Below are 26,433 nucleotides of genomic sequence, written 5' to 3' on the forward strand. Positions count from 1 at the left end.
CTCCTTTCTCCCCTGCCTTTTGACAGGCAAAAAAATGCATCTACGGTTTTTAAAAATTCATGGGGGTTCCTGGAATGGAAACCCTGCAAATTTTGGGGGAGTATTGTATATAAAATATCTTGTTTAACTGATAAGAGTTATTTTCAACTGTAGATTTTTTTTAAAAAATGTTGGTCCTTTATTAAATACTAGTGTTTAAGCCCGTTACATTAACGGGTGCTAGAATATATGCCTGTCTGTCTTTCTTTATTTATGTCTCTCTCCCTGCTCCTGTCTCTTTCTTCCTTTCTTTCTGTCTCTCTCCCTCCTGCTATTTTTCTCTCTCTCTCTCCCTGGCACCCTTTGTCTGTCTGTCTTTCTTTCTGTCTGTCTCTCTGGTCCCCTGTCTGCCTTTATTTCTGTCTGTCTCTCTCCCTGGCCTACTTTGTCTGTCTGTATTTCTTTCTGTCTCTCTCCCCCTCCCCCCCTTTCCTTTGCAGAAGCAGCAGCAGTATTTCCCTTCCACTCCAGGTCCCTGTGAAGTAGTAGCAGCATTTTCCCCACCCCCCATTCCCTTCTCTCCCCCCCACTTTCCTTTGCAGAAGCAGCAGCGGTATTTCCCTTCCCCTCCAGGTCCCTGTGAAGTAGTAGCAGCATTTTCCCCACCCCCCATTCCCTTCTCTCCCCCCCCCCACTTTCCTTTGCAGAAGCAGCAGTGATATTTCCCTTCCCCTCCAGATCCCTGTGAAGTAGTAGCAGCATTTTCCCCCACCCCCCATTCTCTTCTCTCCCCCCCCATACTTTCCTTTGCAGAAGCAGCAGCGGTATTTCCCTTCCCCTCCAGGTCCCTGTGAAGCAGTAGCAGCATTTTCCCCCACCCCCTTTCCCTTCTCTTACCGTGAGCTGTCCTGCTCCATTCGGCCCCTCCCTTCTCTTAACGCGATCTGGCCTGCTCCGTTCGGCCCCCTCCCCCTTCCCTTCCCGCGGGCTGGCCTCCTGCGGCTGAAGGTTTTTTTCAAGTTTAAAAGTGCCGGCGGCGGCTCTTCTCACGATCCCCGCCAGCGTTGGAAGCCTTCTCTGACGCTGGTGCAGGCTCGTGAGAGGAGCCAACACCGCAGCTTGAGAGATGGAGAGCAGGGAGTCCAGCGCTGCCGGCCAGTTTGACGAAGTGAGGACGGGAGGGGGGAGTCGCTGCTGAGACCGCTATGTTAGACAGAGTGAGGGACCCTTGTATGCGCGCATGCACACTCTGCCGACCACGGAACTACAGATCAGGCAACACGGTTGTAGAGTGCGCATGCGCGCTTAGCGTTTTATTATATTAGATTCTGAACAGCAGTTTGGATATACATCTGTAGTTGCCTACCTATATATTCAGAACTATCTTTCGAGATACTAATTTTTAGATCCTATATTCTTTCTGACCATCTAACAACTGATCAGAAAAAGCTAGACATTTTAATCGCATTGTCCATTCAAATGATTCTCTCGAACTGGAAATCTAATCTCCTCAATTCTACATTTTGGTGCGCTACAATAATGCTAACCCACAGATATGAATGTTTGGCAACTTCTTTCTCGCCTAGGAGATCTAAAATTGAAAAGATTTGGCTACCCTTAGCAGAGGGTTTTACATGAGTATAATCAAACTTCATATATAATCACCTTCACAGTTTCCGTCAGGGGGTGATGTCACATTCCATGTTTCTCTTTCTCCACTTATAAATTCTCTTTGCTGCAGATGTGTAATTTCCAATCTACAAATGCAGGACTCTACTTTTTGGCGATCGTGGTGGCTGATCCTCCTCTAAAGAGCAGCCTGCGATGGTGGCCGGCTTTAGCGAACCTCGCAGGCCGCTCTCCAACTCGGTAGCACGTTCCCTCTGACGCGATCCCGCGCGTCAGAGGGAATGTGCTATCAAGGTTGGATAGCGGCCTGCGAGGTTCACTAAAGCCGGCCACCATCGCAGGCTGCTCTTTAGAGGAGGATCAGCATCAGTGGTGGCGGCGGCGGCGGCAGCTGCGAGTGAGGGCGGGAGGTGTGTTCCCTGCCGAGGACGCGGGCAGGGAGAGAGCTTGCCTGGCTTCCATGGTGAGTGAGGGCGGGAGGAGGGGAGTGGCCAGAATGTTCCCTGCCGCCGGGTTGGCGGCCATGGATCACACACCACAGTGGCAGGGAACATGAAATCCTAAGTGCGCATATGCGCTTAGGCTTTTATTATATAGGAAGCATCTTTTTCCTACTTTGACACAAGTACCCTCTTAAGAAACCATTTGGGCTTTGGCTCCACTGAATCCACAAATCTGGTGCCTCTGAGCTGACACAGAATGCAATTAGTCGTTTCGCTGTCTTTTCCAGTAAACTGTCTTTAGCTCTTGCTTCCAACTCCCCATTTGTATATTTCACTACATAAGAACATAAGAATTGCCGCTGCTGGGTCAGACCAGTAGTCCATCATGCCCAGCAGTCTGCTCATGCGGCGGCCCTCTAGTCAAAGACCAGCGCCTTAACTGAGACTAGCCCTACCAGAGTTCGCTCTTGTTCACTAGGAGCTTGTCTAACTTTGTCTTGAATCCCTGGAGGGTGTTTTCCCCTATGACAGACTCCGGAAGAGCGTCAAAGTTTTCTACCCAGGACTATGTGCAGTGGGGATTGGGAAGGTGTTGGTGAATCAGTCTCCCCCCACCCCCCCACCCCATGGCAGCAGAGACAGCAGCAACAGTCAAGAAGTATGATAGAAGAAACAGTCCAGACACATTCCTGCTCTTCAGTTTTTGTGGGGAGAGAAATGCCCCACTCTGGCTGACTTACTCCAAGCCCAATACCCTTCTAGAGTCAGCCCTGGATCAGCCAGATGCAGACATATTGTCCCAGAGAAATAAGCCTCTGTGAGAGCCTTACTTCAGTTGTTCTAAAGTGAGAGCTAGAAGCCAACTATTCATTCACTCATTCAAAAGCTTGCTAACATTGCTTTCTGAGGGGTTTAGGCAATGCCATAGTAAGCAGCTTCAATCCTCCAGAGGCAGAAACCAGTCTGGTTTTCAGGATGCCCACAATGAATATTCATCAGGTTTCCCTGCATATATTTGGCTTAAGACCCCAGTTAATCTGAACATTTTTGCTTATTTTGAAAGCAGAGATATGTTTAGTTCTGGAGGACCAGAGTCGGCTACTCTTTTTGTGGCCAGCAGTGGTGTACTCTGTCTTTGGAACCACAGGAAAAAGCACCGGGAAAAGTAACACTTTCCATACAGCTCAGTTACTGGCCATAAAAGGACTGCAATTTGATCAATGCTGAAAAGTCATATACGAGAATTAAAGACAGATGATTTGCCACACATAAAAGAGCCATTCTCTTAAGTGAACTCCGACTGGATAAGAGGCAACTGCAATGACTTGGTTTCTAAAAACAGACACCCATGCTCAAAATCTATGTTGTGCCAAGCTGTATTTGCTTTGGCTGAGCATCTGCTTGGTTGGAAAGTGTCAGTACTGTACACTCTACAGATGTAAGCTCTAGAGCAGATGTTGATACTACTTGGAACATTCACACCAGGAACTTGAGCACAGAATGTCTGGCACATATAGCCATCAGTTCTATCTACACTATTCTTGCTTGTCTAGTTTATGGTTGTAACCAACTCACAGCTGAGATAAGTGCAGGGAAAAGTCCAATTTGCATTCTATCTGAAGCCAAATACAAGCCAAGGCAGCTAGAGTAACTAAGACAGGGAATCATGACATATATTTTAGTACACTGAATATCTACAGTAGATTTCTATAAATGCAAGCATGCATTCCTGCAGTCTTAACAATGATCAGTAGGAATCAAATGTGAAAAACGGGAGTCGGCAAATATCAGCATGAGTTTTTCCAACTCCTCTGAGAGATTAGTGCTACAGGCAGTGGGATGACACTTGACATTCACAATTGTTTTATGTTTTTAGAATTTAAAAAAAAACAAAACCACAAAAAAAACATCCTCAGACAGGGTGAAAGTGGTAAAATCTTTCAGTATATATCTGTAATAAGAGGACAGTGGAAAGGAGACAAAAAGGGAGTTGTATCTCAGAATGCTCCCCATCAAATTACCATAGAAGCCCTTATACCAAAACAGATGCTTCATTGCATAGTGCAGTGAATGAAAGCTCACTCAGCGCCTGGCACCTGTATCTTCGACCTGTTTATAAGATCTTGACTCTCTCACTTTATATATCCTTTACACTATAGTCAAGAAATACAGTACATCATTCAGAAGTCACAAGTGAATAAAGTCTTACAATTCCATTACAAGAAAAACTTTCCAACCTCGCACTGGGTGTCACATTTGGCACAGCTGTTCACGGTAGTGTGTCTGCTCTAACTCTAGAAGCAAATACAGTTCCACTGACCTGAAAGTGGTGATATATTTTTCATGATCTTGCCACTGAAAACTTTTCAGCTTCCACCACATTGAGCCAATCTCAATACATTCAGTAGCTTACTGAGTCCCATCTAAATTCCACCATAAAAGCATTTCAAATGGAACTATCTGACAATTAGCTGTTACTGAAAAATGTTTAGCCACTATTACAAGAATGATATAGTGCATGCCATGGTTTATTCCTTATTAGAAAATGAAACATTCCTGTCAGCCAATTGAGAGAGAAGCTCCAGTGGGCATTATATAACTATACAGGCTTGATGCAACTCACAGCTGATGCAGTGTTAAAGGACTAGAAGCACAATAATTTTTTTAAACAGTGATAACTATGATTCCCTTTTCCTTGCATGCCTTTGACTTTGGTTCAGATTATCTTTTACTTGGCACAGGCAATTGCTTTGTTGAGAGTCTGCAACTGCAGGTGAGGCTGCTCACTTCAGCAAGAGACATTGAAATTGTGAATAGGGAAGTTTTTCAGCCAATTCAAAGTAAACCTAGAACTAAATAGAGTGGAGGGGGTAGCCTAAAGTGAGGTGGCATGATCAAACCTTTTTTGTGTCCTTATCAATTTCAAAGCAGTGTTTTGTAATGTTTGTCAACGTCTGATATTAAACTTGTGAAATCTCAGTATAAACAACGTCGCAATAGTCCAATTTAGATATTAAAAATGCATGGACTAAAGTTACTACTGAATGAACCAGAGTTACTAAAGCAGAAGTATCCACAATTTTCTTGGATTTTCCATTCATATAGTTTTTATTTTTGGCATGAATCTTTGGAATCTGAAGGTTCAGACAATATGAAAACACAATGTTCCAACACCATTGTACCTTGTACTATAAAACAACCATGCCAACATGACTTTTAAAGTCTTTCTCCTCTGTTGAAAAAGGCAGTTTTCTTACCATTTTGGCTTCTGAATGCATGGGAGGGACTTGAGGTGATGCACATGGATTATTAAGGTTTGGGCCTTGCATTCCCATGATATTAGAGTTCATTGCCATCTGTCTCTCCATCTGCAGAAGAAAAAAAAAAAGAGTAATGCTATTAATACAGACTTACATATCTGTTTCAACTGCTGCATTCAGGTTTCAGGTTATCACATGATATAGTGGTGTTCCCAGGATGTTTAGTGGCTGCGCTCCCATGAATCTGGCCCCAGTTTCTAACAGGACTTTCATTATCACTATTACCACACTGGGCAAGGGATTTCCTGTAGCAAGCAGACTCTGGAAACCAAGGAACTTTCCAACATACTTAATCAAAACAAAGAAAAGAAGGTTCACTGGGTTGCTTCCTAACACAGGACATGATAGGGAAAGATGAAGACAGCCAGTAAAGCCAGATTCAAACCCCTCTGTTGCTCCCTGTGATCTTCAGCAAGTCACTTAATTCTCCATTTCCTCAGATTGTAAGTCCCCCATGGAGAGAGGTTACCCAAATGTAAATCACCTGAGCTACTATTAAGAAAGAGCAAAATCCAAATCCAAATAAAATAGGCAGACTTAGGGCTCCTTTTAAAAAGGTGTGTTAGGGCCTTAACGCATGGAATAGCGCGCACTAAAATGCCGCATGCACTAGCCGCTACCGCCTCTTTTTAAGCAGGCGGTAATTGTTTGTAGCATTGTTTGTATTTTGTTTTTAACGTACTTTCTTATTATACTTTATTTTTATATTGTGTAAAACCGCTTCAAATTTTAATAAGGCGGTATATCAAATTTTGAAATAAAACCTGAAACCTCTCTGTACAACCCATGAAGGTAGCCTTTTCCGGTTCATATCTGCTTTCTAACAGTCTTGCGTATGAAAACTCATTACATATGTCTGTCTAAACTGTTGTAAAGATTGTATACATTAGATCTTAATTCGTTGGTCCAACCTTAGTCCAACCCCTGTGGCGTTCCACAAGGATCCCCACTGTCCCCTACTCTCTTCAACCTATATACGGCCTCTCTTGGCGTTTACCTGAACAAACAAGGCCTAACCTCATATAGCTATGCTGATGACATCACCATCCTCATTCCTTTTGACCAACCAAAGCTCTTAATGACAGACACACTACACCGAACTCTAGTTACAGTTACGACTTGGATGGAAGACCACAAACTGAAACTCAACCCAGACAAAATTAAATTCATCCTCCTAGAAAATAACAAAATTCCAACCATAACCAACTTAGAAATCAACTCTATCAATTACCCTTTGCAAACCACCCTAAAACTACTAGGTATGACTATTGACAAAGGCTGCACCATGCAACCACAAATAAACAAAACAATACAGAAATCTTTCGCAGTAATGAGAAACCTTAGACAAGTCCGAAAAGTCTTCGATAAAACACAATTTCAGCTCCTAGTACAATCTCTAATCCTAAGTATCCTAGACTACTGCAACATCCTCTACCTCCCCTGCCCTGCAATAATGATTAAACAACTACAGACAATTCAGAATATAGCTCTGAGACTCGTCTACTCACTGAAGAAACATGACCACATTACTGAGGCTTTCATCAACTCACATTGGCTTCCAATCCAGGAAAGAATACAATTTAAATTCTACTGTATACTATTTAAAACTATAAATGGAGACAGCCCAATCTACCTGAAAGACCGCCTCATCCAAACTATCTCTACCAGGCATAGAAAAACACACACCCCATTCACTTACCCCCAATCAAAGAAGTAAAACGGAAAAAACTATTCGACGGCCTACAGCCACTCAAGCTGCAAAAATAGATAACCAAATCTCCAACCTATTTATAACTACCCCAGACTACAAGATGTTCAGAAAGCAAATAAAAACTATACTCTTCAAGAAATCCCTTAATAAAGCTTAATACCATGAATACCCCTTATTACCTTCCCTTTCCAAACCCCTGATCCTTCTTATCCCTCTCTAGGAAATGATATCTGATCTAACTTTGTAACCCTTCTTCCATAACTCTTTTTGTAATCCGCTTTGAACCGAAAGGTAATGGCGGAATAGAAATCTGTAATGTAATGTAATGCTATATAAGTGCTGGGTCATAGAGAGCTCAAGCTCTTTCCTTCTCTCGATTATCTTACACTTAAATTATGCAAAGATCCTTCATATTTTCTCTTTTGCAATGCTTCAAGCCATAAAAATTAAATTCCCTTTAGAGCTAGGTGGCCTGGATTCTTCAAACCAAACCTTGCTTTGTGCTATGTTGTACTTTTAAATATTCCCCCAGGAATGCATTTCCTAACAGATAACTTTTTAAAAAAAATTTTACTAACCCAACTGAAGTTGGAAAATATTGTACAAAAGAGGGCCAAGACATGTCTGCCTGTACATCTTGGGGCAAAATAACTGTCTGAAAATGAAATGAAATAGAATGAAACTTGGCATGAGGGAAAAATAAGTGCAGATACATCAAGTTTGAAAATGAACAAGACACAGTGAGACCCGGAAACCTGCAATAAGAATGAATTAGATCAGAGTGAGAGGATTCTAGAGAGGTAAAGGCTGACCTCCTCCCCCCCACCATTAAAAAGAAAGAAAGAGCTCAATGCAGTTCTGTTTTTGCAGCATAGAAACTTACTCCAACTTCTATTAAACTGTTTTTAATGCAGAGTCGCGCTGAATGGCCCGCACTGCTCCCGACGCTCATAGGAACTTTATGAGCATAGGGAGCACCGCAGGCTATTCAGCGCGGCTCTCCGTGCTAGAAAACTGCTAGCGCGCACTAATCTTGTGCGTGCACTAAAAACTCTAGCGCACCTTAGTAAAAGGAGCCCTTAGGGAAAGGAAAAGAGAGAGAGAAAAAATACTCTGGGAGACATATAGAGAGTTTAATGATTTTTTATTTTTTGGAGGGGGGGGCAGAAAGAAAACTTAAAAGGGAGAAGATTGTGCAGGAATAAGATGGAGGCAAGAATACCCTGAGGGTGAGGAAAGGAAAATGAAGAGGAATCCAGGAGAAAGCTGGACAGAAATAGGAGGGAGTAAATGAAGGATCGGAGGGAAAGAAGGAGACCAGGGGTAGAAAGGGAGAATGAGAGGGAATATGGAGCAGGGGGAGGGGGGATATTCAAGCCACATCATCTGCACCACCTCCCCCCTTTTTTTTTTCCAAAAATCTAGATCTACCAGCATACAACATGCATTGACTTCAGTCAAAGTCATTTGTTTTTGTCAATGTGCAGAGTAAATAACAGGGTAGTTGTGCATCCAAGTCTCATTTATGCGTGTTATAGGACTAATTCTTTAAAATAATAAAAAGGGCCAGGCCTGCTTTGAAGCAGAAAATTTTCAGAGTGGTATCAACATCTGAATATCCAGCACATATTGGTGGTGGTGAGCATTTTAAAATTGTACAACTTGGATACAGTACATATTCTTTCCACTCTGTTGGTTCTGCAGGATATTCAAAGTAAAAGTGTGCACATAATTTCGCTATGAAAACTATCCCCACATATTTACACCAGCTAATTTCTGCAGATCCATTTTCTGACAAAAAAAAAATGCATGCAGACTTTGAACATACAATACTATGCATGTAGCTTTACTCATGTATAAGGTGGGTGAATTTATAAAAGCCCATTTGGTGGGTAAAGCACTAGATGCATGTAATATGGCATGTGATAGGATTAGCTGCTCAGAAGATTAAGAAGATTTAGACCACATATTATAGGCATCAAGTTTTCACATGCTAATCTTGTAGGAAAGGGGTGCCCAATAGGTCGATCGCGATCGACCGGTAGATTGCCAAGGCAAAGTGAGTCAATCGCAGAGCCCATCCCGGGCTCCGTGATAGACTCACTTTGCCTTGGCGATCTACCGGGCCGATCAGCCTTGCTCTCCCCGATGTCAATTCTGCTGTCGGAGAGGAAGTTCGGGCCAGCCAATCGCTGCCTGGCTGGGCCGCAACTTCCTCTCCGACGGCAGAATTGACGTCGGGGAGAGGAATGCTGGTCGGCCGATGCAGGGAAGCAGGGAGAGCATGGGGCGGCGGCGGTGGCTTTGGGACATGTTACCCTATGACGGCGGAAGCTTGGGGGCCTGTTCTCTGATGATGGCAACAGTGGCTTGGTGGAGGGCAGGGAGAAAGAAAGAAAGGGGGCAGGCAGGAAGAAAGAAGGGAAACAGAAAAAAAGAAAGGGAGGCAGGGAGAAAGAAAGGGCAGGGAGAGAGGAAGAAAAAGTTGGGGGAGGGAATGAGGTCTGGGGGAGAGAAAGCATACAGGCTGAAAGAAGGGAAGAAAGATTGGATGCACAGTCAAAAGAAGAGAGTGCACCAGAGACTCATGAAATCACCAAACAATAAAGATAGGAAAAATGATTTTATTTTCAATTTAGTAATCAAAATGTGTCTGAATTTATATCTGCTGTCTATATTTTGTACTATGGCCCCCCTTTTACTAAACCACAATAGCATTTTTTAGCGCAGAGAGCCTATGAGCATCGAGAGCTATTGTGGTTAGTAAAAAGGCAGGCGGGTATATTTGTCTATTTTTGTATGGTTGTTACTGAGGTGACAGTGCATAGAGTCATCTGTCTTGACCTCTTTGAAAAAATCCCGGAATAGGAATGATAATTAACATTTTCTCAGTGTACAGTGTGCTTTGTGTGTTGTTTTTTTTTAAATTTTATTGTTGGTAGATCATTTTGACTTGGTCATTTTAAAAGTAGCTCGCAAGCCCAAAAAGTGTGGGCACCCCTGCTGTAGGACATAGATATGCAAGGGGGGGGGGGGGCGGAGGGATGAGAAACATGCCACAAACCCCACTGAAATTCATTGAGACTAGAAGAATTAATTCCAAGGTAAAGATGAAAAACAGTCAGTTTTTACTGACAGGGAAGAGCTTTTTCTTCAGATGCAGAAGTTGGACTCCTCAACCTTCTTAGAAGTACTAAGTGATATTCCCCCACAAGGGATGAATGAGAAACCAAGGTCGTCATATTTTCAGCTTAATGGAGGTTTTAACCATGGAATTTTAATACCATGGGCATAAAACTGCATTTTTGGGAATAATTGTTTCCTTTCCTCGGGAAATCTGTCTATTTTGGGGGGGGAATGTGCCTTACAAAAGCTCAGTTGTGCTAAAAACATGATCATCTTTGCAACATTCATCTTCCACCCTCATGGTAAGTGCCATTTCCTGCTTGTATACATCTGGCCTTTGACCCCAAGACAAAAATTAAAACCGAGGGCCATGAATAGAGGCGCCCTCTCATACATTTCTTTGGGGGAAAAGTTCTGTGAACTTGTGAGTACTTAAAGAATTATTGCACTATACCAGAAAGAAACATTTAGAATACAAAATTGATGTCAAAATCTAATCAATCTATCCCATCATACACCAAGGTCATATTTGCCAGTACTAAGAGGAGCCCATGCCATTCTCATTAGGTATCTTGCTTGAGCAGAGAATAATCGGACCCAGTGTAGCAGTGTGCTGAATACATGCATGACCACTGGTGAGCTATACAGATGAACATATTTAACTCTGTTACTGTGTTTAATGAAAATGCTTCGCTATAGGCAGAACAGCTGAATATTGCTGGTTATCCATATAGTCGAGAAGGACTTCCACACTCCGCTCTGTTCCACTACTAAGCAGATAGTGAAAGAGCAGTCTAAGAATTTCACAGATAAGACACCAATATGTTTTAAGATCTGAATATTAACCTACTAAATATAATCCAGGTTAATGATCTCTATCATGTGGTTAAAAATCCTGGGGAGCGCATGGAGCGTGTCTTCTGAAACGCTTTCCACCCCCACTATAAAAGTATGTGGGTGTACGCCCACCTGCATGTGGGCTGGTTTAGGGAGTTGGGTCAGCTGTGAAGGTAGTTTTGGAGATGGGTCAGGTGTGGGAACAGTATGGACAATTGTTGCAGTTGCATAGGGTGATTTGGGGGCGGAAGCTGAGGCAATTGTACAGGTATATGTGGGTGGGGAGTTAGGGTAGTTTTAGGGAGCAAGTGCAGTTGCCGAGGGGCATTTTTGGTGGATGGTGGGGGGCTATTGCAGGGGGTAGGAATTAGGGATATGAACAGTTTGAGGATTGGGAAGAGTTGAGAAAGAGGAAAGGAAATTTGAAAACGGAGCACTTCAGTAACATATGTTTCATCATTTAGGGCCTCTTCTATTGAACTGCGCTAGCAGTTTTCTAGCGCGGGGAGCAGCGCTGAATAGCCCGTGCTGCTCCTGATGCTCATAGAGTTCCTATGAGCATTGGGAGCAGCGCAGGCCATTCAGCACGACTCTCTGCACTAAAAACTGCTCGCACAGTTTAATAGAAGAGGGGGTAAGTTTCTATGCTGCAAAAACAGAACTGCATTGAGCCCTTTCTTTCTTTTTTATTGGGGGGGGGGGGAGGAGGTCAGCCTTTACCTCTCTAGAATCCTCTCACTCTGATCTAATTCATTCTTATTGCAGGTTTCCGGGTCTCACTGTGTCTTGTTCATTTTCAAACTTGATGTATCTTTGCACTTATTTTTCCCTCATGCCAAGTTTCATTCTATTTCATTTCGTTTTCAGACAATTATTTTGCCCCAAGATGTACAGACAGACATGTCTTGGCCCTCTTTTGTACAATACTTTCCAACTTCAGTTGGGTTAGTAAAATTTTATTTTAAAAGTTATCTGTTAGGAAATGCATTCCTGGGAGAATGTTTAAAAGTACGACATAGCACAAAGCAAAGTTTGGCTTGAAGGATCCAGGCCACCTAGCTCTAAAGGGAATTTAATTTTTATGGCTTGAAGCATTGCAAAAGAGAAAATATGAAGGATCTTTGCATAATCTAAGTGTAAGATAATCGAGAGAGGGAAAGAGCTTGAGCTCTCTATGACCCAGCTCTTATATAACGAATTAAGATCTAATGTATACAATCTTTATAGACATAAGTAATGAATTTTCATACTCAAAACTATTAGAAAGCAGATATGAACCGGAAAAGGCTGTACTTCAGGGGTTATACAGAGAGGTTTCAGGTTTATTTCAAAATTTGATATACCGCCTTATTAAAATTCAAAGCGGTTTTACATAATATAAAAATAAAGTATAAGAAAGTACGTTAAAAACAAATTACAAACAATCAAACGCACTGACAAACATTAACTTACCGATACAAAATGGAGAATGGCAGAAATACAATTTGTATAAAGAAAAAGAGGGGGAGAGGGATCAAAATAAAAGGAAGGGGAGCAAAATATAAATAGTCTAGAATAATGTAAAATAAGCTACAATGATTAAAAAATGGCATGGAACAGATTTCCATTACCGTCCTTAGAAGGACTATTATACACCGAATGCGTCTTTAAAAAGACAGGCCTTCAAGTTACTTTTAAATTTATCAAGAGATGCAATTTTTCTTATATAATTTGGTGCTGAAATTCCAGACGGTAGGGGCCGTAACAGAAAAGATGCTAGTGCGCATAGTGTTAATGTATCTTAAAGAGGGGATGGATAGCAAGTTTTGATTAGATGAACGTAATGTACGATGGGGGGTATGGGGGATAAGTAGCCTGTTAATAAAATCAAGTTGGCCGGAAGTTTTGATCTTGTAAGTCAGTAATATTATTTTATAGGAAATTTGATGATCTATAGGAAGCCAGTGAGCATTGATCAAAAGAAGTGTGAGCATTGATCAAAAGAGGTGTGACATGATCGTATTTACGTGCTTTTGAAATAATTTTAATGGCAGTATTTTGAATAATTTGAAGATGTTTTATTTCTTTCTTAGTGATTCCTTTGTATAGTGCATTACTGTAATCTAAGCATGAAATAACAAGCGAATGAATAAGAATATTTAATGAAGATTGATCTAATAGGGTGGCAAGATCTCATCATTTGAAGACGGTAGAAACATTTCTTAACTACTGAGCCTATTTGTTCATGGAATGAGAGTTTTCTGTCGAAAGTAACACCAAGAAGTTTAATAGAGGTGACTATCTGAACAGAAACTGATTTTATTGTTATGGGGCAGGGAAGGGTAAGACCTTCCTTGACTGGCATTTTCTCCTAGCAAGGCAGCAGTAATTTGAAGTAAGAATTGAGGCAGAAATAGGGTATACAAGAGTCAGTCTTGGACTTCCAGTGTACTGGCATTGCTCATTCTCCATATTAATCTTCTATTTGAAATACAGGTTCCCATTCCTGCAGGGAAATACGTTTAAAACTAAAGGAGGAAATATTTTTTTCACTCAGAGAAGAGTTAAGCTCTGGAAGGCTTATTGTGGGAAAAGCACATAGCGTAGCTGGTTTTAAGCATGGTTTGGACAAATTCCTGGAGGAAAAGCCATAGTCTGTTATTAAGATATGAGGGAAGCCTCTGCTTGCATGGAATGTTGCTACTCTTTGGGTTTTGGCCAGGCACTAGTGACCTGGATTGGCCACCGTGAGAACGGGCTACTGGGCTTGATGGACCATTGGTCTGACCCAGTAAGGCTATTCTCATGTTCTTATGTTCCTATTTAGATAGCGGTCCATATTGAGTTACAATGATATTGTTTTATCTGTTTGCAATTCTCTTATTTTGTTAGTTCTTGTTGTTATATGCCACGGAGGTTTATGAAAAGTGATTCAAATACTAAATAAATTGAAAAGAAAATCATCTTGATGGGACACTGGAAAGATGATAAAAAAATTATAGTGAAGATATCAATGAACTGAACTGAAGGAGCTTTGGTAAGGGCAACCGATACTCATATTAGGAGAAACAAATAAAAAAAAAAAAAAAGAGGAAGAGACTTATGTTGTTTACAGAGAAAGTAACTAAGGACAAAAGAATTACAGTTTGAAAATGATAAAGGGATCTCAGAAAAGGAAGGATATGGTTTTATATATGGAAAAGCTATGAGAAACAGGAAAGGCAGTTATGGCAGAAAAGGCAAAAGCGGAAGAAAGCAAAGATTGTTAGGGGTAAAACAAAGAGGCACTTTTTTCAGGTGTATCAGGAAAAAAGGGAAGAACTAAAGTAAGGCTGTAAAATGTGAAAAAGGGGTGATGGATGTAGAGAGTGACCACCAGGAAAAAAGCAAAAATGCTGAGCAAGTACTTTGTTTACACTGTGCAGCATTCACTGAAGGGGGGTCCACTGGTACATGACACATTGATGGAAGAGAGTTTGTATGAAACTTGCAAAAGCGTATGTGGGTAGAGCTATGGGAAATAGGAGATCTAGCCTAGGATGTTAAGGAAACTCAGAGGGGGGTCTGGCTGGTATGCTGAAGGATCTAGTCAATAAATCTTAAGAGAAAAGAATAGTTCCCTGGGACAGAAAAAGGCAGATGCCAAAGCGCTTCACATCTCCTGCATGTTGCTTGTATGTCATTAAAGTGGCAATGTGGAACATGTTGAAAACTATAGGCCACAGGAGTGACATGGCTAAGAATGAACGGTCCTGGGTGGAAAAATCGAGATGGGATCCCTACAACACCATCACTCCCAAGGTATTGGGAGGGGGCATGAAGATACACATTTCCTAAAGATGACATACTACAATTAATAAATTCAGAAAAAAATTCTACCTTTGTTGTCTAATTATTGCTTTGATCCTGGTGTGTGTCTCCTGATTTTCTCCGTTATTTCTTAACTCTCCAATTTCTCCTGTCCTTTTGATGTTTCCTCTCTCTCTACATCCAGCATTCATCTTTTCTGTGTCGCTATCTGGCATCTGTCTTCAGTGTCCCTGTCCCCATCATTCCCCCACATTCAGCATCTCTCCTGAGTTCCTTTCCCTCCCATTGTGTCCAGTTTTGCCTCTGTGTCTGGGTTCCTGTTCCTTCTATAAGAACATACTGTATGTGATACTATAGTGCAGGGGTATCCAATGTCGGTCCTCGAGGGCCGCAATCCAGTCGGGTTTTCAGGATTTCCCCAATGAATATGCATGAGATCTATTAGCATACAATGAAAGCAGTGCATGCAAATAGACCTCATGTATATTCATTGGGGAAATCCTGAAAATCCGACTGGACTGCGGCCCTCGAGGACCGACATTGGACACCCCTGCTATAGTGGGACAGCCAAAGTCCATTAAACCTAGTATCATGTTTCCAAAAGTGGCCAATCCAGGCCACAAGGACCTGGCAGACCCTAACAGAGTAAAATAGATTTTATGCCACTTATTCTAGAAATAAGCAGTGAATTTAAGAACATATGAATTGCCATACTTGGACAGACCGAAGGTCCATCAAGCCCAGTATCCTGCTTCCAACAGTAGCCAACCCAGGTACCAAGTACCTAGCTAGATCCCAAGTAGTAAAACAGATTTTATGCTTCAGGGTAAAGTAACACTATTCGCCGATGACGCCAAACTATGTAATATAGTAAGTGAAAGCAATCTGCAGGATAGTATGACGCAGGATCTGCTTACGTTGGAAAACTGGTCCTCGACATGGCAGCTGGGCTTCAATGCTAAGAAATGTAAGGTTATGCATCTCGGCAACAGAAATCCATGCAAACCTTACACCTTAAATGGAGAAACATTAGCTAGGACTTCAGAAGAAAGAGACTTGGGAGTAATCATCAGTGCAGACATGAAGGCCGCCAAACAAGTAGAGAAGGCCTCATCCAAGGCTAGGCAACTTATAGGATGTATCAATAGAAGCTTCGTTAGCCGCAAACCTGAAGTCATAATGCCACTGTACAGAACCATGGTGAGACCTCATCTGGAATACTGTGTGCAATTCTGGAGGCCACATTACCGTAAAGACGTGCTTATAATAATCTTTGCCATTCATGTGGATCCTGTTATCTTTTATCTGTTCGTTGGGAGAGGCTAGGAAAAATTTGGTTTTTTCTGTGTTCAGTTTGAGTTTGTAGGCCTTCATCCAGAGTTCTATTTGGTTTAGGATATTGGATAGGTAAGTGATGAAACTCGGAGAAATATCGAATAATGGAAGTATGACGGTGATATCGTCAGCATAAATGTGGAAGGTGAGATTTAAGCTCTGTAATAGGTGTCCCAATGAGATGAGGTAGATATTGAAAAGGGTCGGTGAGAGCGGGGAGCCTTGGGGGAGTCCACAGTTGTTGTTCCAGCTGAAGGAGAGGTTATCATCTTTGAGTACTTGATAAGACCTGAGCTCGAGAAATCCTCGGAACCAGGTAAGGGTGTTTTCTGAGATGCCTATTGACTCTAAACAGTGCAGCATGATGGAGTGGTCAACTAGGTCAAAGGCGCTGCTTAGATCCAGTTGGAGGATCAAAGCGTTGGAGCCTTGACTGAGAAGGGAGTGTAGGGAGTTTAGTAGGGAGGCCATTATAGTTTCGGTGCTGAAGCCAGGTCTGAAACCGGATGGTTGGTATGTAGTAGGTTGAATTTGTCTAAGTATTTGTTTAGGTCAGCATTTACCAGGCCTTCCATTAATTTGGCAGCCAGAGGGATATTTGCGACGGGTCTGTAGTTGGCGATGTTATTGGTTAAGTGCTGTTGTATTAGATTCCCTGTGTAAACTTATTCCAGGGATTCAAATCTCATCATATTATGATCACTGTTATCAAGCGGCCCCAGCAGCATTACCTCCCTCACCCATTCATGTGCTCTGCTAAGAATTAGAGTTAGAATTGCTTCACCTCTTGTCTGTTCCTGAACCAGCTGCTCCATAAAGCAGTCTTTGATTTTATCAAGGAATTTTATTTCCCTAGCACGCCCTGACGATAAATTTACCCAGTCAATATCGGGGTAGTTGATATCATCCCTTATTACTGTGTTACCCAGTTTGTTAGCCTCCCTAATTTCTGATAACCTTGTAGCATCTGTCTGTTCATCCTGGTCAGGCAGACGGTAGTACACTCCTATCACTATCCTTTTCCCCCTTACACATGGAATTTTTACCCATAGGATTTCCAAGGTGTGTTTCTGCTCCTGTAGAATTTTGAGTCCATTCGATTCAAGGCCTTCCTTAACATATAACATTACGCCTCCACTGTTTCAATCCACCCTATCACTATGATATAACTTGTACCTTGGTATGACAGTGTCCCATTGGTTATCTTCCTTCCACCAGGTTTCAGAGATGTCTATTATATCTAATAATAAAGGCTTACAGACTTTTCTTTTAGGAAATTATCCAAACTTACTCTGCTAAGTTAACTGCTTCCACATTCTCTGGCAACAAAGTTCAGAGTTTAATTATATGCTGAGTAAAGAAATATTTTCTCCAATTTGATTTAAATTTACTACTTTGTAGCTTCATTCCATGATCCCTAGTCCTTGTATTTTTGGAATGAGTAAACAAGCAATACCAGTTCCATGCTACTAAGAATTTTATAAACCTCTATCATATCTCTCCTCAGCCATCTCTTCTTCAAGTTGAAAAGCCGTAGCCTCTTTCGCCTTTCCTCATATGAAAGTCATCCCTTCCCCTATATCATTTTCGTTAACCTTTCTCTGTACTTTTTCTAATTCCACTGTATCTTTTTCTGAGATGCGGTGACCAGAATTGCACATAGCTTTTGAGGTGCAGTTGCACCATGGAGCAATACAAAGGCATTATAATATCCTCAGTTTTGTTTACCAAACCATGATAGAAATAGACACTCAAAATACCTTGAAGATATACATAAATATCAAACCTCTCTCAGTGTATGGAAAGCTCTAGAACAAAAGGTCACAGTATGAGACGTCCAAGGACTAAACTCAGGAGTAACTTGGAAAATATTTCTTCATAGAAGAGTGGGTAAAAGCACAAAACAACCTCCCAGTAGAGATGGTAATGAAGATCCTTAGTTGCCAAGACTTGAAAAGACCCAATAATCGCATTGGGTCTATGGCAGAGACTCACAACTCAGTTGAGACGCATCTAGCCAATTGGGTTTTCAGGGTCTCCACAATAAATAAGCATGAGATAGATTTGCATGAAGTGTAGCAGTGTATATTCATTGTGGAAATCCTGAAACCCTGACTGGCTGGGCAGTGGCGTACCAAGGGGGGGGGCAGGAGGGGCGGTCCGCCCCAGGTGCCAGCCCTGAAGGGGTGCTCCCGGCCTTGCCGTTCAGTCCCCCCACACCCCCGAAGGACCGCTCGCCCAACTGACCTTCCTGCACCACCTGTGAAGCAGCAAGCAGCAGGATCGCGAGGTCAGCTATCCCTGAGCTGCTTGGGCGCTGCTTCCTGCGCCGTGGTCCCGCCCCTCCTCTGATGTCAGAGGAGGGGCGGGAACACGGCGCAGGAAGCAGCGCCTAAGCAGCGCAGGGATAGCTGACGTCGCGATCCTGCTGCGGCTGCTTCATAGGTGGTGCAGGAAGGTCAGTGGGGCGAGCGGTCCTTCGGGGATGGTGGTGGTGGTGGGGACTGAACGGCAAGGCCGGAAGCATAGGTAGTGCTGCTTCATAGGTGGTGCGGGGAGGCCAGGGGGGCGAGCGGTCCTTCGGGGTGGGGCGGGTGGGCAGGCAGGCAGGCATTCAAGGGGGAGGGGGGTGACAGGCAGGCAGGCCTTCAAGGGGGGGGGACAGGCCTTCGGGGGGGGTGCAGACCTTCAAGGGGGAGGGACAGGCCTTCAAGGGGGGACAGGTCTACAAGGGGGTGGGCAGGCCTACAAGGGGGTGGGACAGGCCTTCAGGGGGGGTGCAGGCCTTCAGGGGGGGTGCAGGACTTCGGGGGGGTGCAGGCCTTCAAGGGGGGGACAGGCCTTTAAGGGGGGGACAGGCAGGCAGGCCTTCAAGGGGGGGACAGGCCTTCAAGGGGGGACAGGCCTTCAGGGGGGGTGCAGACCTTCAAGGGGGGGGGACAAGCCTTCAAGGAGGAGGGACAGGCCTTCACGGGGGGGACAGGCCTACAAGGGGGTGGGACAGGCCTTCAAGGGGGGGCAGGCAGACCTTTAAGGGGGGACAAGCCTTTGGGGGGGACCCTGGTTTAGAAGTACACGGAGGGAAGGGGGTGTTCAAAGAGACGTGCATATGCCAAACTTTGGGGGGGGGGGATGAAGAAATAATGGGTCTGAAAATAGAGGAGAGGGAGAGAAATGATGGACCATGGGATTTAGGGAGGGAAGGAACTGAAAGGGAGAGAAATTGGACACAAGGGATGGTGTGGAGGAGGGATAGAGATACTGGATAGGAGGGTAATTGGGAAAAGAAAGGGAGAGATGGTGGACTCTGGGGTGGTGGGGAAGGAGGGAGAGATGCCGGATGAAAGGGTAGTTAAGAAAAGGTGGATCTGTGGAGGGAGATGAAAAAAAGGAAAGATACCAGACTTCCTGGGGAGGGAAGGGAAATGGAAAGGGAGGACAGAGTTGGCAGATGGATGGTTAGCACGCAGAAAGAAGGAGACCCTGGCAAGCAAGTTATCAGAAGAAAACCAGAGCCTTGGACCAACAAGATTTGAAATATAACCAGACAACAAAAGGTAGAAAAATTAATTTTATTTTCTGTTTTGTGATTATAATATGTCAGATTTGAAATGTGTATCCTGACAGAGCTGGTGTTGGACTGCAAACGTGAGCTAGGATTTAACAGAGAGAGGAAAAGTCCTTTTTGTTTCTTTATTTTATTTACACCACAGCGCCAGTGTGGTTAGGAGAAGCCAAAGGGGGTGAAAAAGCTATAAAACCCACCAGGAGTTTTGAAAAAAATCACCCAACTGGGCAGGAAAATCGAATTGAAAAACCAATTCAATAGGCTGAATCGAATCGAAATTTTTTTTCCTGAATCTGGCAGCTTTAGTTTGCGCTACTGTCTTAGACTTTAGGACCTGGGATTGGGGAGAGATGGCATCCTCAGTACTTTATAATGCAAGTGAAACGAGGATTTGGTCAGACTTTTGAAGGGTCTGCAGAAAAAAAATATTGTATAGGCCGGGGACATGAAACAGCAGGAAATGGGAACTTTTCTTCCTTCTATTTTTGTGAATGGAAAGGCTGAGGATGTCAGAGAGTTCAGTTAAAATATGTGTTTTATAAGAAAATATAATAATGTGTTTTATAAAGTTTATAGCATAGCTGGCCTACCCAGTGAGGTGTTTCTAGTGGTGGTGGTGGCAGCGTGTCAATGTGTTGAGAGGAAGAGGTGGTCTGGGAAATTCTGCTGAGCAAACTTCGGGCTCATTTCCACCCCCCAGTTAGTCCACTCCACTCAACTGGTTCACACACTGAGTGGGTCTTTGGGTATTGTGTTGGGATCTCTTCCAGTGGTTTATCAGTATCTCCTTCTGGTCCAAGGAAGGAAACTTTGTTATCCTTAGCATTGACCTACAGAATATGTTTGTAACAGCGCTGCTTGTGTGGCATTAGGCTATGTAGTGATCGAAAGAAAAAACAGACCTTTGCACATTTTTGCACTATATGGTGGGTGTATGAGGAGATTCACATTTCCTGCACAGCTAAGTCCATGTGAAGTTACCTTGTGCTGTATTTGACATCTAGCAAGGTCTCTGTTTGAAAGGAAAGATCTAAACTTAAAAATGAAGTGGCCAGAAGTTATGGTAAAAGCAGATAGTGTAGCTGGTTTTAAGAAAGATTTGGACAAATTCCTGGAGGAAAAGTCCATAATCTGTTATTAAGACATGGGGGAAGTGTCTGCTTGCCCTGGATCGGTAGCATGGAATGTTGCTACTCTTTGGGTTTTGACCAGGTATTAGTATCCTGGATTGGCTACCATGAGAATGGGCTACTGGGCATGATGGACCATTGGTCTGACCCAGTTAGGCTATTCTTATGTTATGTTCTCATCTGTAGGGGCCTTTGTTTTCACTTCTTATTTTAATGTATTTTTTTTCTGGGAACTTATCAGTGTTTTTTATAATGGGAACAAAAATGGAAGAGAATTAATGTGTGTGGGATGAGGGGGTAACTAATTTCTTCAGCTAAATAATTCAATCCACTTCAAACAGACATAGGAGAACTCACGCACCATTCACACACCCTCCAACCAAAAACGTCAAAAGAAAAAAACTGTTCGACAACCTCCTAGCCATTCGAGCTGCAACACTCGACCCCCAACCCTACAACCAATTGACACCGACCACATACTGCAAAACCTTCAAAAAGAAATAAAAACCCTTCTATTCAAAAAACACATAAAACCGAACTAACACAATCAGAACTGTCCCAAGCATCACCTGCAACTACTCCATATGTACTTCTGATGTCATGACAATTCAGACATAATTTATGTTATGTTATGTTTGGAATATAAGAAAATTTTCACTGCCTGTTTCTATTCTGACCATTTATTCCGTTTCATGGTCATTACAAAAAATATTTTTTTACATGGGGGGGGGGGGGTGTCAAAAAATGATGGGCCCCGGGTGCCACATACCCTAGGTACGCCACTATGGCTGGGTGCATCTTGAGAACCAAATTGTAAACATTGTATGTTTCTCTTTGAATTGGATAACCTATTGATCCAGCATGATGAAACATGTCAGATACTTGCATTGTTTGCTATATATAAGAAATGATTATTCACAAAAATATTTTAGAAATACAAATTAGAAGGATATATAAAGATATTTTGTTAAAATTAAGCACTGTGACACAATAGCAAGCCTGTTGTAATTAAGACATCATTCTTGATTAATAAGGCAACTGAAGGAACTGAGGGACTTATTTACATTGACACTAAGGAAGTACGTACTTTTATGAGCATGTAGAATAGCATTTTGTAGATAATTTTATAAACCTTATTCTTCTGGCTCTCCCAGAGGATCCCAGACAGTACAAACTCATTGGAACTGTAGCCTAATAACACTGGGAGCTTGCCTTAAAGCTATAGACACTGTTTACATGCAGTCCCTGGATTTCGTCGGACTTGTACTACCAAATGGGGGTCCTGCTTCTCCCTTTGGTGTTCCAATGCGCCCCTATCCCTCCCATATTGCAACATGTCCCTGTCTCTCCCTTCCTTCCACCATTCTGTGTCCCAAGTTTGTGCAGCCCTCCCTTGGGTGTTTACTTTCTTCTGGCTGGCTCCCACCAGCAGCACTAATTTCTCTTCATAAAGCTGCAGGCAGCGGCTCCTGCACGCAGTTGACCCGGAAGCCTTTCCTCCAACATCAGAGGGAAGGGCTTCCAGGTCAGCTGTGGGCCACATGTAGGAGTCTCTGCCCAAGGCTTTCTGAAGGGAAACAAATTCAACTTAAGAATGGTTTTAAAAGCAGAACTAGATGCCTACCTGAAAATGGTAGGCTCTTACTAAGTTAGGCGCCTAGACAGTGATTAATTATTGAGTCAATTAAGTTTGTTATCAATGTCAATTAAGCTTTTAAAATAATTAACAAAAACCTCCCCCATACTTTTATGAAGTTGCATTAGCGTTTGTTTTTTTTTATCACCGGCTGCAGCAGTAAAAATTCTGATGCTCAAAGGAATTCTATGAGCATTGTAGCTTTTACTGATGTGGCCAGTGATAGAAAACACTAGCGTGGCTTCATAAAAGGGAGGGGGGAGGAAGCTAGGTGCCTAGGTCGGCTAGGCAGATCAATCTAGTCGCCTAACTTTAGGCGTCTTGTATAAAATCTGAGCCATAGTGCCTACTTTTGGCGATCTAGGGGGCACATGCGCATATGCTTTATCACGGAGAGGATTCGTGTGAACCAATTCCACCCACATGCACACACAAAGAAGGTGCAGTTTTGTGTAGGAGCTTTTAGGGAGGCAATTTTGTAAAGGCACACAGGCGTAGACGTAGTTTTCAAACAAATAAATGAAACACCGCCTTGGCACCTTGTTCTAAAATTACCCTCAAAGGGGTAGATATTCAGCTAGCAACAGTGAGCATTTTTGGGGCTGTCGCCGCTGCCATCATCCCCAGCTATCTGATGCTAGGCCATATCCGAGAACCAGTGCTGAATATCCAGGCATACACAGTCAGCATTTAGGCTACTGAGTGTAGCATTCAACATTTAATCGCATAAGGTGAACCGCATAAAGACACGATTGTGTTTTATATGGCGAGTATGTGGTGCAGTGATTAGGACCCTGAGGTTGTGGGTTCAAATCCCACACTGCTCCTTATGACCCTGGGCAAGTCACCTAATCCCCCATTGTCCCTGGTACATTAGATAGAGTGTGAGCCCATTGGGACAGATAGGGAAAAATGCTTGTGTACCTGAATGTAAATCAGTTGTAAATATGCAAACATATCCTTTGAAGTCAAATGGATTTCTTCCTGCAAGAACTGAAATGATTTTATCCTGGAGGAAAAGTCCATAAACTGCTGTTGAGACAGACATGGGAGAAGCCACTGCTCGCCCTGGATCGGTGGCATGGTTTGGGTTTCTGCCAGGTACTTGTGACTTGGATTGGCCTCCGTGAAGATGAGATACTGGGCTAGATGGACCATTGGTCTGACCCAGTAAGGCTATTCTTATGTCCCTATCCAGTAATACCTTTGAGTTCCCAATCAAAAAAGTAGGGGTTATCACAGCCTGGGGCAAAGACTCCTTTATTTCTGATAGGCAAGAATGGGGTATATTTTGGATTGATACCATGAAAACTACATATTTACTTCCAGACCCCGCACAGAGGTGCAAAGATGACACAGTTTTAATAACTGAAGGATCTTTAGGTGTAGAAATTCACAGAAGTGTTCTTCTTTGAGTGGGGACAATTCTAATGCAGTGCATGAGAAGCCCTGGGTGATATGGAACCAGTCATTAATGTGTCTCGTGTCTCGTGCCACAGCTATTCAGCATGTGATGCAGAGTCAAAAGACCAAGACCTCCCTTTTTTCACTGGCAAAGAAATGTTCTTTAGGGAGAACCGGGCCTGTTTCCCTTGCCAAAGATATGACTGTAACAACTTAGAGAGACACTTTTCATCTTTAGATTTAAAATAAAGCAGTAACATTTGGAAAGTGTAGCGCCAGCAAGGTACTAATAACATGTTGAACAAATGAATTCTGCCCATCTACGATAATGAATAAGCTTTCTAGGCACTGAGCAATACTTTGTGGACCATAACAATGGTTGTACATTAACATTATACAACTTACTTAAGTCAGAAGATATTAAAATGCCCAAATAATGAAATTGCCCTGGAGCCCACTGCTAAGGGCACTGAGCTTGAACAGACAGTAGGGTAGTTAAAGCCAGTGACATTTAAATGTAAGGAGAGTCCTGCCAATAATCCATATTCCTCAATCAACTCAAGAGCCATTTGGCAAAGAAGATTCAGGCTGAGTGAAGTTCATAAAGGATCATCAGTAAACGCTAGTCTTCAATTTCAATTGATCCATAGGAATCCCATTACCATCTTCTCATTTCTTAAAGTACACAATAAAGGCTCCAAAGATAACACAGAGAGCAGTGGGGGAAAGGGGATAGCCCTGCCTAGTCCCTTTTTCTATAGAAAAAAAGATTCTGTGCGAATATCATTAATTACTAATGATGCTTGGTGATTCTTGAATAGTGTTGCAATGGCTGCCCTGAAACCACCCACTGACACCTGGGAAATCTAGGTTATGAAATAAAAAGGGCCAGCTGACTTTGTCATACACTTTTGCAGCATCTAGACCACTGATCTCCAACTCAAACCCTTTGCAGGGCCACATGTTGGATTTGTAGGTACTTGGAGGGCCGCAGAAAAAAATAGTTAATGTCTTATTAAAGAAATGACAATTTTGCATGAGCTATAACTCTTTATAGTTTATAAATCTTCCTATCCCCCTGAAGGCCTGCATGTTTCCCCCTTCTTTGCAGTGTCCTCCACCTTCCCCCCTGGCCTCCCGGTCTTAGTTTCAGTTAATTATCACAGCCTGCAGAGGATCCTTCCTTGCTGTAACGTTCCTTGCAGGCTGCCATCGGCCTCCGCAGCACATTCCCTCTGCTGCAGTCCTGCCCCTCCTCTGACGTCAGGGGCAGGATCGTTGCTGAGGAGGACGGCAGCCTGCAAGGATCGCTACAGCACCGGCAATTCTCTCTGCAGACTACGGTAATTATCTGAAGGTAAGAGTGGAAGGCCAGGGAGGAAGCTGGAGGACGCTGCAAAGAGCAGGCAGCACTAGTTCAGACAGCACTAGTATAGACCGCAGGCCGTAAAATAGTACCTGGCGGGACGCGAGTTTGAGACCACTGATCCAGACTGACCAGCAAGCAGGAATCTGTTGTTTCTGACTATGAGCAATCACACATTATGAACAGAACCCGTCTGGTCCGCTACCACTACATCAAGATGATGAGGAGACATTCTGTCAGCCAAAGTTCTAGAGAAGAATCAATGTTCAAAAGGGAAATAGGGTGAAATGAATCCTGGTCTCCCCCTTAGTAAACAATTTGATAAAGTTATCAGTGCTGTAGGGCATATAAGAACACTTATAAAGAGGAAGGAATGGCCTAATGGTTAAAGCTACAGCCTCAGCACCCTGAGGTTGTAGGTTCAAATCCTGTACTGCTCCTTGTGACCCTGGGCAAGTCACTTAATCCCCCATTACCCCAGGCACATTAGATAGATTGTAAGCCCATCGGGACAGAAAGGGAAAAATGCTTGAGAACCTGATTGCAAACCGCTTAGATAACCTTGATAGGCGGTATATAAATACCTAAAATTAATTAATTAATTAATCAGGCTGCTCGATGATAGGCACTTTTGATTCTGTAATGCTGATGTTACCAGTTCTCATTAGATGTTATCTCCTTCTGCCTTGGTTGGAACCTGCTCCTTAAGGTTTTGGGGGTGTAGAGATTTTCCATACCGACACACTGCACAAGCCAGCAAATTAGTTTCTGATATTTGTCCCTGATCCATGAATCCTTGCTCTGAAGCAAGTGCCTCTGTAATGCTAATCAATGATATAACAGGCTGATTTTTCATTCAGGTGGCTGCTGCAGTCATTTCAAGAAAGGATTTCCCCCATGGTCTGCAGGAAAGAGGTAGGAGATGGGGCCTAAGATGATTTAAGGAGCCTGGAGTTGACATATATAACACGGGAGGGAGGGGGTGGGGTGGAGTTGGTATGGATACTTCTGTTACCAGACTGCTTATCATAAAGCATTCTTCTCTTTCCATCAGTTTCCAGATACTTCCAACTGTTCTATATTATAGTTCCACTCCATTCTGGAAACTTCTGGTTTCTAATTGGTGCCTTCCTGACAGGTGCAGGAAAACACATAGGTTC

General features: G+C 43.0%; 1 protein-coding gene across 5 annotated transcripts in view; it reads right to left on the reverse strand.

Annotated features, from left to right (window-relative positions):
- Nucleotides 1-26,433, reverse strand: part of CREB5 (cAMP responsive element binding protein 5) — a 786,358-nt gene that overhangs the window by 155,745 nt on the left and 604,180 nt on the right. For all 5 annotated transcript variants that reach the window (XM_033930760.1, XM_033930759.1, XM_033930762.1 and 2 more), the window contains one exon: nt 5,309-5,419. In XM_033930760.1, the coding sequence (XP_033786651.1) occupies nt 5,309-5,419 (111 nt within the window). The remainder of the gene's footprint in view (nt 1-5,308; nt 5,420-26,433) is intronic.

The sequence above is a fragment of the Geotrypetes seraphini genome, chromosome 2 (genome assembly GCF_902459505.1).
Source record: "Geotrypetes seraphini chromosome 2, aGeoSer1.1, whole genome shotgun sequence".
NCBI classification, from domain to species: domain Eukaryota; kingdom Metazoa; phylum Chordata; class Amphibia; order Gymnophiona; family Dermophiidae; genus Geotrypetes; species Geotrypetes seraphini.